This window comes from Musca autumnalis, unplaced genomic scaffold (assembly GCF_047663935.1).
Source record: "Musca autumnalis isolate F117 unplaced genomic scaffold, ASM4766393v1 scaffold_2, whole genome shotgun sequence".
In the NCBI taxonomy this organism is placed as follows: domain Eukaryota; kingdom Metazoa; phylum Arthropoda; class Insecta; order Diptera; family Muscidae; genus Musca; species Musca autumnalis.
Genome location: NW_027411755.1, coordinates 219,934,531 through 219,949,190, shown reverse-complemented (window position 1 = coordinate 219,949,190; position 14,660 = coordinate 219,934,531). Strand labels below are relative to the sequence as shown.

The 14,660-nt window shown below is 38.2% G+C and overlaps 1 protein-coding gene across 1 annotated transcript in view; it reads right to left on the bottom strand.

The window, feature by feature from the left end:
- Positions 1 to 6,149, bottom strand: part of LOC141392525 (uncharacterized) — a 152,017-nt gene extending 145,868 nt beyond the window's left edge. The window contains exon 1 of the mRNA XM_073965463.1: positions 3,650 to 6,149. Within this exon, the coding sequence (XP_073821564.1) occupies positions 3,650 to 6,149 (2,500 nt within the window). The remainder of the gene's footprint in view (positions 1 to 3,649) is intronic.
- Between the last annotated feature and the right edge of the window lie 8,511 nt (positions 6,150 to 14,660).

The window sequence follows — 14,660 nt, the reverse complement described above, 5'->3', positions numbered from 1 at the left end:
TCTTTAAGAATTGTATTCATTAATCTTTGGAAAGTCGCGGGTGCTGTTTTCAACCCAAATGGCATTCTCAGAAATTCGTAGTGGCCTCCCTCAACTGTAAAGGCTGTTTTGTGTATGTCTTTCTCGTCTACTTCTATCTGATAGAAACCTTTGGCTAAGTCGATTGTTGTAAAATACATGCATTTCCCGAGTTTATCAAGGATTTCGTCGATATTTGGAATTGGGTAGCGGTCGTCGATGGTTACTTCATTCAACTTTCTATAGTCCACTACGAGACGCCATTTCTTTTTGCCACTTGCATCTTCCTTTTTTGGCACTATCCAAATGGGTGCAGAATATGGGGAAGTGCTGTGCCGTATGATACCGTTATCCAACATTTCTTGAATCTGATTTTCTACTTCTTCTTTGTGGATATATGGATATCTGTACGATTTAGAATGGATAGGGATATTGTTTATCGTATTTATTTTATGCTTTATAGCATTGGTGAAGGTTAAGTTTGAACCAGGTTGATAAAACAAGTTGTTATATCGTTTAATTATATTCATAATTATGGTTTTCTCTTCCAAATTCATATGAGATGTACGAATTTGGTCCAATGCCGGTTCTCCTTGTTGGAATTCTTCATTACATACACAGAAGTTTTTTGCATCAACTGTGGTAGAATCAGTAACTCTTACTATGTTAGAACTATTTATAGACGTTTTTATTTCAAGCTTGTAATTTTCAATATTGTATAATCCTTCTTTGAGGACCAATTCGCCCTTGTCATTTCGTTGTTCAGAAATATGAGTTAGACCATTTTTTTGACCAACTACAAATTGAATGGTTCTAGTTTTTACATATAGAAGCGCAATTTGTTTATCGTTTATTTTTAACGTATTATTAGTATAGTCTATTACTGCTCTAAATCGTTTCAAAACGTCATTTCCTATTATCCCATCGTAGAAATCATGGAACTTACATTCAATCAAATTTATATTGTCGTTTGGATCACCAATTTCAGAAAATAGTGGAACTCTATAGATAGTTGTAGTTCTCACATGATTTTGAAGAGTCCTGAGAGTTAATGGTCCAGTTTTAATCTTCCATTTGGGATTGCACAGACCAGGGTTCACAATGGAATGTGTGGCTCCCGTGTCTATTAAAAATTTTAGTCTTCCTTTTACTATTATATGGGGTAACTCTCCGCTAAGGCCTGTATATGAAAATTTTCGGGTGTGTCAAAACACTGATCACAATTTTCTCCGTTATCTACCTCTTCAGAACTCCGTATGAAATTGGGTCGTCGCAAAATTCTTCCGTCGGTGGAATGATATATATCATCTATACCTATAGTCTGTTCAATATTATTTTGAACCATATTTATATCCATAGGCTCTGACCGTGGTTGGTTGTTTGACTGGTACGTTTTTGGTCGAGGTCCGTGGTTTGGTTGTGGGTTTTGATAATTTTGTGACCAAATACGTTGTTGGTTATTCCAACTGTTCCCGTTATTTTGACTAAATCTAACATTATTTCCTGTTGTATTATTTTGTCTCGGAACATAGTTTTGTCTGAAAACTTGATTGCCATTTGTGTTTTGTTGAACTCCTCTATTGTCTTGTTTTGTCCTTGTATTGTTTGTAGTTTGTTTACTATTTGGTCCGAATACTGTATTTGAATTAGTACAGTATGCGTAACCGGACTGAAATAAGATATCCGTGGCATCTTCTAAAGATTCAGGATTCCTACATATTAGAATCGTTTTCATAGGCTCTGGCATTTTTTCTTTGAGAGCTGTTCGCATATTATTTCTTGCGCACTCATTTGCTGCTTGCCCAGAGCCTACTACAGTAACAGTTTTATTATTAAGACTTCTCAGATTCTGTTTTATGTCCTTATAGAACTCTGCACAATTTGTTTTGAAAGTAGTGCTTTTAAGTTTGTCAAAAAGTTCTTCCAAACTGAGTTTTTCTCTGAAATTATTTACCAATACGGCTTTTATTTCTTCCCATGATTGATCCTGGCAATTTATTTCTATAATTTCTCTAGCCTTACCTTTCAATTTACTCTTTATTATATCACTAAAGAGATATTGGGATAATTCGTCGTATGCCCTTAAAATAGGGTAAACTCTTTCTATCAAATTTATGAATGTTTGTAAGTCACTTCTGTCTCCACTGAATTCGGGTAATCGATCTAAATATTTCAATGGATCGATACGAACAGAGAGAGGGGCGTTTGGTTCTACCATTTTTCCGACTTTATGTTTTAATTTCCTGGTGCTGCAATGGTCTTCTTGGTTTTCAAAGTTTAGTTGAGATTTTCACGTCCTTTGTTGATTATTGCCTTACAGGTTCGTTGGTTCTTGTTCTTTAGGTCTTCTTTAAATTTGTTGTTTCAAGGATTTATTTTTGTATCGTCTTTTGCTACGTTTAGGTTTATTGGAGTTTTGGGTTTGTATTAACTTTTGTAATGTTCAAAAAGTCTTTGTATTAAAGGATCTTCTATATCCTTGTTAGAATGTTTGCGAGGATCTTGTCTTTAAGGTCCATTAAATCACGTATATATTTTTTTTGTATTACAGGATATTTTCCATCCTTTTAAAACTGTTCAAGAGGAATGTTATTTCATGTCCTTTGTAAAACACGTATATATATTTTTAGAGGATCTTCTGCATCCTTTTAAAAGTGTTCAAGAGGAATGTTATTTCATATACTTTGTAAAACACGTATATATATTTTTAGAGGATCTTCTGCATCCTTTAAAAGTGTTCAAGAGGAGTTCCCTTTTTTTATTAAAGGATCTTCAGCAACCTTTAAAATGTTCAGTAGGATCTTTTATTTAAGGTCCTTTGGAACTAGGGACTTTTTTAATTCCTCTTTTTTATTCACTCGCGAAATCCGCAATTAAACGTTAACACGTATATATGTACGATACATATATTGCGGATCCTACCGACTGCGCCAATTATTATCACCTTCTTGTAATAAAACAAAAAAAAAACTTTTTTTATCACTCTTTCAGATGATCACTTTATTCACGAGTTCACTTTTGAATTTATCTTTAGACTGACTTTACAATAATTTTACTAGCTATTTATATATTTTTTCCTTAACTTAGAACAATACTAGCTGACCCGACAGACGTTGTTCTGTTCTGCTCTTAATTTTGTAGAAAGCTATTGCAAATGTGAAAAAACAACGTTTGTAGTGATAATTTGTTATATAGGTTTGGGGCATGGTACAATCACCAATAATTGTAAAAATAAATAGTTTTTCGATTGTTTAGCTGTAATAACATAATTTCGTTCATTGCAATGCTCTATGATACACGACATTTTTTGTTTTGTTATCTGGCGCGAAAACATATAATGCTGATGGTGTTCCCACGCGGGAACAGGCGACATACAATTGGCCATGCGAAAAACATGGATTTTCAAGGTTAATGCCGCAAACTCTCAATGACTGCCCTTGAGACTTGTTAATTGTCATTGCAAATGCAAGCCTTACCGGAAACTGCAAGCGTTTAAAATCGAATGGCATGTCCGTCGGAATCATTGGGATCCGTGGTATCAATACGTCTTCACCTTTGTACTTTCCTTTAAGTATTGTTGCTTCGATTACGTTATTCATCAGTTTTTTAACCGCAAGCCTGGTGCCATTACAAAGACGTGGTTGGTTTATGTTTCGTAACATTATGATTACCGACCCGACTTTCAGTTGGAGGTTGTGAGGCGGTAATCCGGGTAACTCTAGCGAGTTTAAAAACTCAGTTGGATAGTTGACGACATCGTCTTGGGAAGTAACTGAATCCACCGATTTGTACGTCATAGATACAGAATCTATTTCAGATTGAATCTCAAAATTCAATTCGTCGACATCAATATTTTTCGCAGCCAATATAGCACGTTCGCTTAACCAATCATGATTTTTATAATTGTGTGCAATGTTTGGAAAAATCTTTCGGATGAGTTCGGATTTTGATTCAGTGAACTGGCAGAAGCCGACTGGAAATTGAATACAACCGGTCGAAATATCAACCGAGATTTTGCCATCGCCAATGTCCAGCAACATTTTTGAAAATACTTCTCCGTTTTGATCGTTCAGCAGCTCGACACGCATGTTCACAGTCAATTTGAGTTTCTTGACGTGTTTCCATAAGACGGACGACTTCAAGCATGCATTAAGCTCATCGGCTGGAGTTGAGCGTGGAATCACTGGCAATGTTTGACGAAAATCACCTGCCAACAGAATCATTGCACCACCAAACAGGTTTTGATTGTTTCGTAAATCTTGCATCGTTTTGTGTAATGCCTCTAGAGACTTTTTATGCGCCATTGTACACTCATCCCAAACGATCAATTTGCTTTGTTGCAAAACTTTGGCCATCGCGCTGTTCTTGGAAATGTTGCATGTTGGATTTTCATTTATTTGCATATTCAATGGCAACTTGAGTGCTGAATGGGCAGTTCGACCGCCTTCCAACAACGTAGCTGCAATTCCTGATGAAGCTAGTGCAAGTGCGATATCATTCTCTGAGCGTATCGTTGCTAAAATCAACGCAAGCAAAAAAGTTTTTCCAGTTCCACCGGGAGCATCCAGAAAAAAGAATCCTCCAGTGCCATTGTTCACAGCCTGCATAATGGTTTGATACGCATATTTTTGTTGTCGATTTAACAGGGGAACGCTCGTTCGAACTAATTCCCTTAAGGCATCGCAATCATATTGCTTTTCGCGTCGCAACTCTTGATTGAATGCGTGGTGCATCGGGCGATTGGGAGCTGCCATGCCTAAGTCAGATAATGGCTTGGTGGACATCATCAAGCACATGTCCTCAATTAATATCAAAGCCTCGTTGTAAATTTCATCGCTCAGTTGTAAATTTGGATTTGATGTTGTTATACGAATCTGATGCAAAATATCATCACACATAGCATCTTTGTAATTGTTCCACAAATCAGTTGGTTTGGATGGGAAACATGTTGAGATAATTATGGAAAATAGTGTTCGTATTTGATGAGGATTTGACGAAAGCACTGCATCTTCGAGAGTGTATATCCAATGAGAGTCATTTTCCAGCAATCGCAAACGCTGACACGCTTCTCTATATGTGTCACACAGTTCACCATTTATAGTACGCAAATCTTGAAATGATGTTGGGCCACGTACGTTGACTAACAACAAACGTAAATAGAAGCACTCATCGTTTTTTGGATGGACTGTATAAATTCGACCTAATGAATCGGTGGAAAATAAATTGGGGTAACCTGCAACTGAATTTCCTTGCTTTCGCCGTTGAAATTTCTTTGCTGATTTATTCCAAGTATAATACCTTGGAATTTCGGAATATAGAAGCCTTCGCGCAAATTCATCATTCTGACACAGTTCAAAAAAGCTGGTCAGTGTTGTAGAAGGCGGTCGATCAACTCGTTGTAATACGTTATCCTCAGTAAAGTACACTCTTTGACAATTTTCCAAATGCACGGCTAAATGAACAACAGGTGGATGTCTTTCGTGAATGGCAAATGAATAGATGCGCCAAAGTGCTTCGTTACTGCTAACATAACGGCCCATTTGAAATTGAGTGAGTTCATCGTTGGAATTCTCCGCATTTACTCCAATCACTGCCATGTCACTGCCTTTGGTCACATATTTGCATATGTATTTGATGGATTTAACAGAATGGCAAGATTCGACGTTGATGTGTGCTTTGAATGTTTTGGAGAGTAGTGGAGAATACGGAACAATCCAACTGTTATCAATTTCAATGTCCTGCTGATTCACTTTCACCATTGTAGATCTTCCATTGTCCGAAGTTGAACGACGACGGTACAATGGGTAACCGTCATTTCCGGTTATTGTTTCAGCTACTAATGGTCGAGGAAAACGCTTCGAACATTTTCCGTCGACCATGCAGGGAGAATTGATATTTAACGATCCACAGGGGCCATGGATCATGTTCTTAGTAACAACCTCATGTAAGTCTGGATCTTCTGATTCATCAGGAATTTCAGCTGATATTACATCATCGATTTCATTTGGTCTTATCTTCTCAATTAACCAAATCAGAATATGTGCATGTGGCAATCCGCGTTTTTGCCACTCCACTGAATACATCCAACAGCGCGTCTCACCGAACACGCGATGCTTCACAATGAAATCCATCAGTGATTTTAATTTTTGTTTGAAGACCCTTGCAGTGATGTCATGGCGGTCGGAGGGTGATTGGCCAGGGAATAACTCTTGCCGAATCTCTATCCACTGGGGATTGCAAGTGAATGTTATGAATAAATCTGCTGTGCCGTATTGTCGAACGTACGACATGGCGTCTTGGGCATATTCATGCATGTGTCGCGGACTTCCGATGTACGTTGCCGGAAGAATTGTCATTCGGCCGACATTCTGGGCGTTTCCGTCCGCATTTATGGCATCTCGAAGATGAATATACTCTTCGGAACGGAGTTTTTTCTGGTTCAATCGGATGAATTTAAGTCGTTCTGTCTCAATTTTTACATACATATCGACAGCATATTGGTGGAAAAGACGACGACATTTCAATATGTGATTGTCTTCATTCTGACGAATCATTAGTCTATATGAATAATAGTTCATTGAACTTACTTTTTTGTTGGTTTCAGCGCCTGTAAATTAAATGTAGTGCCAAAATGAATGAATTTTATATTAGAGAAATTTTAGATTTGCTATTCACCTGTAAGCGGATTTATCATTTTGATCGAGAAATCATAACCGTCTTCACCTTGCCAAAATATGATGGGATATTGTAACGCATCATATGATCGGTGGGTTTCGTGCACACGCTGTAGCTGACTATTTCGTCGATGTAGAACAATATCACGGGATTCGAAATTTTCACCAACTATGACAATAGCAACATCGTCAATTGTTGGTGCATTGAAACGCCTTGAGTGTTCTCCCGCAGGAGTCTTATCGGCTCTAATAACTATTTTGTGATTGTCAGAGGGCATGCGGTCTATTGCGGTTTTGAACAATGCAATTAATTGATTATGTTGATGAAAAAAATGTTGCAGTTGCTCAACTATTGGTCTCTGTACCGAACTGTTATATGCACAACGCTGATCTACTTCTTGTGGTGCATTGCCCATGAAGTAAATCTGCAGAAATTTATGGTCAGCACCCGGAACTGGCAAAAGTGAACCTGCTTGATGATATATTTGGCCTTGAATCTGTAGTTTTTAATTTACATTAACAAAACGAAATGCTGTGATTGTATTGAAATTACCTTGAAAGTAGGCATAAAATTATTCTGAACAACATTTGTTGCGCCAAATGAAGTCATTTGGAAACAATTGTTGTACTTTTGGATTTGTGTCAGGAAATGTTTGGACTGTGCTCCTGTTCCAGAAAGCAATGAGCGCAATGGTTCTGGTGGTGGCATCAACGGTGCCAATTTTACCTTGCCACTTGCGCAACACATACCAGGAGATTCATTCCTATATTTCAATGCGTTACAGTGTGGACATACAACGCTCATCGAACCAATAGCAACTAATTGGTCAGCACTGTAATCAATCGTCCTATTGTAATGGAATGCAGCTCGATGAGTATTGAACGCAACATTTGTTTGTCTTCTTGCACGAACATTTGGTTCATCGTGGTTCATTCGATGCATATCTGCTTCGTTGACACCTTCGCGTCCTTCACGTCTACGTACTGAACGTATTTGTGATAACCGATTTCGTTCAATTTCATTTCGCTCTTGCAGTTGCTCCGCAGTTTGAGTAGATCGAAAATATTGTTGATTTGAAGCATTGCGAGTTCTGCGACCTAAATTGCTCCTTCTTATTGGCGGCATTACAACGCGAGTGAATTTATTCACTTTTTTCTTACCTTGCAACCGCTAATAACTTCAAAACCCACAGGTTAATCTATATATTTTGTTGATATAAAACCATGTAACTTATTTCAATTCACGAAACGATTGCAATGTACTTACAATGGAATTCTAATTACAAAAAACTTATCACCGTTTAAAAAAAATTATTTATCTTTTTTTGAAATTCACAATTGTATTCAATTTACAATTAATCTTATTTTATTTTTCGTCGCACGATTAAGTTAATCCACAATTTGATAGTTGAACAGTTTATGACTTTGTGTGATTGGTACTGGATCGTATCATTTGTTTGTGTTCATTGATAAAAAGTGCAAACAAAAATTAACAGTTTTGAAAACTGTCAAAATTCAAAACAATAATTTTTTTTTAAACTCGAAAATGAAATTACCCAACAGTACAATAAAAGTGCACGGGCACAATTTTTTCTGTATGTTAAACAACTTTTGTATACTATTAAAACATTTAAAAGTTTAGACAAATCGCGATTTCCTTGAAAATCCTTTCAGTAGTTTTGTAGATATAACCTAATTAGAAAGTGAGCGTGGTCGGATCTTAAGTCCCAAAATAAGTACGTAATGTTGGAGACACAATCGCCATTGATTCGCAAATAAATTCCGAAACCGATACATTCGTATTTGTCGCAAATATTGCATTTTTACAAAAATAGGGCATAGGGGAAGTACCCGCCCAATCCGAAAGTCAAAAAATATGTAGCCTATTTTTATCAGGGACCAACCCTGTACATTCGCTGAAAGTTTCAGGAAAATCGATTCAGTAGTTTCGTAGATATAACATATTTAAGAAAGTGGGCGTTGTCCAGTCTTAATGCCCCAAATAAGCACGTAAGGTCGGAGACACAATCGCCATTGACTCGGAAACTAATTTTCAAAGCGATACATTTGTAATTGTTGCAAATATGGTATTTTTACAAAAATAGGGCATAGGGGAGGTACCCCGCCCGATCCGAAATTCAACCAAATATATAGCCTATTTCAACCGGGGGCCATCACTTTACGTTCCCTGCAAATTTCAGGAAAATCTATTGAGTAGTTCCGTAGATATAACATATTTATAAAAGTGGGCGGAAAAGTGGGCGTGGCCAATTTTTCTTTGCATAAAAACCTAAATTGGACTATGACTAACATTTCCACAAAAAATTATCCAAATCGCTCTAGCCGTTTTCAACTGATTCAATTACCAACAAACGACAATTGAGTTTTATATATAAAGACTAGCAGACCCCGGTCCGCGTTGCTGGCCCGTCGTAATGAGCTTTAATTCAAAAGTAGGTATTTTCTACCTCTCTTCTTCGGTCCATTGTCAAACCGAGAAGGATTTTAAATTTATCAACAGATTTTGTCTGTAACGTTTCTTTTTTCTTACGGGCTTTGTCGGATTTTTCGCCAATTAGTGCCTTTTAGGATTTATTATCGTCCATGTCAGTGTCTTTATCCTAAAGCGATCTAATAATAAAAGTTAAAAAAATATTAAATCGAATTCTCCCGCTTATTCAGACCTATGTATATGTTTTATCTTTTCATGGCTGATGGAACGTTGAACCTCACCATTTAAGTACATTTGAAAATATATAGTTTTTCTTGATCGGGGGACAACCACGGTTGTCTCGAAAACTAATTTGCAACCTGATGCACGCATAAGTTTAGCAAATACAGCGATTATAAAATGATAGGCCCCGAAATTCGTCTACAAATATATAGCATCTTGGACCACGGGACATTCCTGAATATTTGCTGAAAATTAGGTTCAGTAGTTTTGGAAAAATAATGTTTTGAAAAGAGTGGGCGTGGTCATCAGTTTTCAAGATATAACATATTAAAAAAGCGGGCCTGGTCCGGTCCTAGGGTGCACAAAACTTCATCGCCTACCAAAATGTATGCTGACCGATATAATCATAAGTTTGGCTTATACATATAGCGTTAACAGAAAGGCATGGGGAAGGTACCCCACATAACAACGGCAAACATTGAGCTTTTGCTGCAAATTTTATGGAAATCCCTTCAGTAGTATTGGAGTTATGACATAGGCCCCAAAGAAGTACCTAGATTGTAGATTAATCCGTAAATTTTTATTCCGATACATACAAAATTTTGGCAAATACAACGTTTTTTTTTTTAATATCGCATATGGGAAGTACCCCGTCCCCTCTGGAATTCAATAAAATATGTAGCCTGTTTTCGGGGGCGTAGTAAACTTTTCTTTCCAAAAAACCTAAGTTGGGTTATGACAGCATTTGATTCTTATTCATAAAGGTAAGGCGTTTTTTTAAATATGCCCTCTTCAAAATTCAAGAAAATATGCCTGTACATTCCCTGATATTTTCAAGAATATCTGTTCAGTAGTTTTGTAGATGTAACATATTTTAAAAAGTGGGTATGGTCAAGTCTGTAGTTCTTAAATAGTACGAAAGGTCGGAGACACAACCACAATTGTCTCGCAAATTAACATCCAAATAGATACATTCGTAATTATTGTAAATATAACATTTTTAAAAAAGCAGGCTATAGGAGAAGTTCCCCGCCCTTTCCCAAATTCAACTGAATTTGTAGCCTATTTTAAGCGGGGACCATCTCTGTGCATTTCCTGGCAATTTCAGGAAAATCGGTTCAGTAGTTTTTTTGAAATGATAAAAATAGAAAATTGAAGAAATTGGGCGTAAAAGTGGGCATGGTCAAATTTTCTTTGCATAAAAACCCAGGTCGAAAATCGGTCCAGCCGTTCTCAATTGATGCCATTATCAACGAACGATATTTGATATAGAAAAATCGCGATTTTCTTGAAAATACCCTGTAGATATAACCTAATTAGAAAGTGGGCGTGGTCGGATCTTAAGTTACAAAATAAGTACGTAAGGTTGGAGACACAATCGCCATTGACTCGCAAATAAATTCCCAAACAGATACATTCGTATTTGTTGCAAATATTGCATTTTTTACAAAAATAGGGCATATGGGAGGTACCCGCCCGATCCGAAAGTCAAGTCGGGGACCAAACCTGTACATTCGCTGAAAGTTTCAGGAAAATCGATTTAGTAGTTTCGTAGATATAACATATTTAAAAAAGTGGGCGTTGTCCAGTCTTAATGCCCCAAATAAGCACGTAAGGTCGGAGACACAATCGCCATTGACTCGGAAATTAATTTTCAAGGCGATACATTTGTAATTGTTGCAAATATTGCATTTTTTACAAAAATAGGGCATAGGGGAGGTACCCCGCCCGATCCGAAATTCAACCAAATATGTAGCATATTTCAACCGGGGGCCATCACTTTACGTTCCCTGCAAATTTCAGGAAAATCTATTGAGTAGTTCCGTAGATATAACATATTTATAAAAGTGGGCGGAAAAGTGGGCGTGGCAAATTTTTCTTTGCATAAAAACCTAAACTGGACTATGACTAACATTTCCACAAAAAAATATCCAAATCGCTTTAGCCGTTTTCAACTGATTCAATTACCAACAAACGACAATTGAGTTTTATATATAAAGATTAAAATGTTTATGTCAACCACAATTTCACCGAATTAATTTTACAAGTTGTCAAATTAATTAGAATTTTGTCTGCTGAAAAGAAATGCTAATAATGCAATCTTTAGGCAGCGCGTTTATTTGAACGGAAGTACAACCTGAATTACTATTGCAAAATCGAATGTTATTTCTTCTTTTGTTTATGGATGATGAAAGTTAAGGTGGCATGTGTACTTGTTAAAGAGGGTATGTTTGTGTGTTTGTTCTTTCGTTTATTTAAGCGGAAGAACAAAAAGAACAACAAAAATGATTTTAGTTTTTATTTCATTTAATTGTAAAAATTATGAAAATTGGGTTGCGCGTGTAAGGGAATTTTTAGAGACATGATTCTGTTAAATAATATTTGTAGGTGTTATGAGAATATTGGATGGTACTATAACACTGTATCTTGGGTAACGTAAGGGATGGATGATACCAAGGAACGGTCCTGACCGGCTTTAACATGGCAAAGCCCAGGAATTGTCTTGGTCCTTATTTCATCTCAAGTGGACACTGACCTCCCCGTGGTGTCTCCTGGGGAACTGCCTTTAATACCCGTTAAAGGTAGTGAGCTAACATGTGCCGAAAGAAAAGAAAAACAAACCCCTCCAAAGTTGACGAACACCGCAAACGTTTTAAGGACCATGATCTGCGACTCTGCACCTGGAATGTTCGCACTCTTTATAGAGAAGGTGCAGTTTACGCATTGGCAGATGCACTTGAAACGTACAAGGCCGACATTACTGCCATACAGGAAATACGATGGAACGGGAAAGCCGTCACAACAACACCTAAAGGTGACACACTGTATTATAGCTGCCATGACACAAAGCATGATTTTGGTTGCGGATTTGTAGTTGGTCGGAGATTAAAACAGTGAATGAAAGACTCGCTGCAATTCGATTAAAATCTAAATTCTTCAACATCAGCTTTATTTGCGCTCATGCTCCCACTTAAGACAAGGACGAACAGACCAAAGATATATTTTACGAGCAACTAGTATAAACATATGACCGTTTCCCTGCCCATGACATTAAAATTATACTAGGCGATTTTAATGCCAAAATTGGAAAGGAGAATATCTTTGGCCCAATAGTCGGGAAATTCAGTCTCCACAGTGAAACATCTGACATTGATATGAGGCTGATAGACTTTGCAGCTGCAAGAAACATGGTAGTTAGCAGCACCAGATTTAAGCATATCGACATTCATAAGGGCACCTGGCTGTCGCCAGATCAAAGAACAAGAAGTCAAACTGTTCACGTTGGATGTACGATCGTTTCGAGGTGCAAACATAGACTCGGACCACTACCTTGTTGCCGCAAAGGTACGTACTAGATTAAACGTAACAAACAAAGTGCGAACAGACACAACACGGAAGTTGGACACAACACGGAAGTTGGACATCGGTAAGATATCCACAGCATACTCCACGCAACTGGCCCAGCTGCTTAATCAAAGCACTCCTCGTCCCGATAACATATAAGGACAATGGCAAAGCATTGCCCACTCCATGCAAACAGCCGCACAATCCATACTTGGATACCAGAGACCTCCACCAAGGAATCCATGGTATTATCAGGAGTGTCGTGCTGCCACCGAAGAGAAAAATGCGGCATATAGGGCTACTTTACAATCCGTAGCAACGCGTAGCGCACGAGAGAGAAACACGGAGAAAAGGAGAGAGGAGAAACGTCTTTTCCGCAGAAAAAAGAGAGAGATGGAAAATCGGGAGTGTGATAAAATCGAGATGTACAGGAGCCAGAATGAAGTCCGAAAATTCTACCAAAGAGTCAAGAATCAAACTGATGGCTTCGGTACAGGCACATCCTCCTGTAGAGACCAGCAAGGTAATTTGGTAACTGATACAGATAATGTGCTAAGGATATGGAAAGAGCATTATTCCAAACTGTTGGTATCCAATAGTAGCGAAGCCGACGAAGATACCACTGGGCCAATCCCAGAAGATGGTATTGAATGTATACCACCCGGCCAAGATAAGGTAAAGACAGCAATAAACTGGCTTTAGAATAACAAGGCAGCAGAAGCTGATGGCCTAACACCCGAGCTGTTTAAAACCGGAGGCGACACGCTAAAAAGGTGTATGCATCAGCTAGTTAGCTCCATCTGGCAGGAAGAACGCGTACCCGACGATTAGAAACTGAGCATCCTGTGTCCCGTCCATAAGAAAGGAGATAAGATTTTTTGCTCCAACTATAGTGGCATAAGTCTTCTCCCTATCGCCTACAAGATAGTGTCAGGGATATTGTGCGAACGACTAAAGCCCATGGTCAACGAAATAATTGACCATACCAATGCGGCTTTAGACCTTGCAAGTCCAACATTGACCAGATATTTACCCTGCGGCAAATCCTGGTGAAGACCCATGAGATGCAGATCGACACCTACCACCGTTTTGTCGATTATAAAGCAGCCTTCGACAGCCCGCTACGTTCAAAGGTATTCCAAACCATGTCTGAATTTGGTGTCCCTGCATAGCTTATTCGGCTTTGTAAAATGACTTTAACTGACAAAAGAACTTCAGTTAAAATTGAAGAGTTTTGTACCAAAAGAGGTTTCAGGCAAGGAGACAGCCTTTCGTGTGATCTTTTCTACATCCAGCTAGAAAAGGTTATATGAGAGGCAAACTGCAAAAGAAGTGGCACAATCTGCACCAATAGCCACATGTTACTTGCTTATGCTGATGAGATAGGCATTATTGGACGATCAGTTAAAGAAGTAACGGATACCTTTATGAAGGTCGAAGGAGAATCTGCTAAAGTGGGTCTGGCGGTAAACTGCGCGCAATGCGTCCATTGAGATCGGGCCACCTGTCGAAGTTGGTTCCTATAATTTTGAGGAAGTAAACGACTTCGTCTACCTCGGCACCGTCGTAAAAACAGCAGACAATATCAGAAGAATTGTGTTGGCCAACAGATGCTACTTTGGCTTATGTAAACACTTTAAAAACAAAGCCACAACTCGTCAAACAAAAATAACGCTTTACAAAACACTGATACTACCCGTGCTGATGTATGGTTCCGAAGCCTGGGTGCTTGGGCAAGCAGATAAGACAGTGCTTGGCGTGTTTGAGAGAAAAATTCTTCGAAAGATCTACGGAGCAATCTGCGTTGACGTTGAATATCGACGTCGTATGAACCACGAGATGTATCTGCTATACAATGACATCAATATAGTTAAACGTATCGAGATACAGCAATTGCGTTGGCTAGGTCATATCATAAGAATGGGCGAAGATGAACCCGCTAAAAAGGC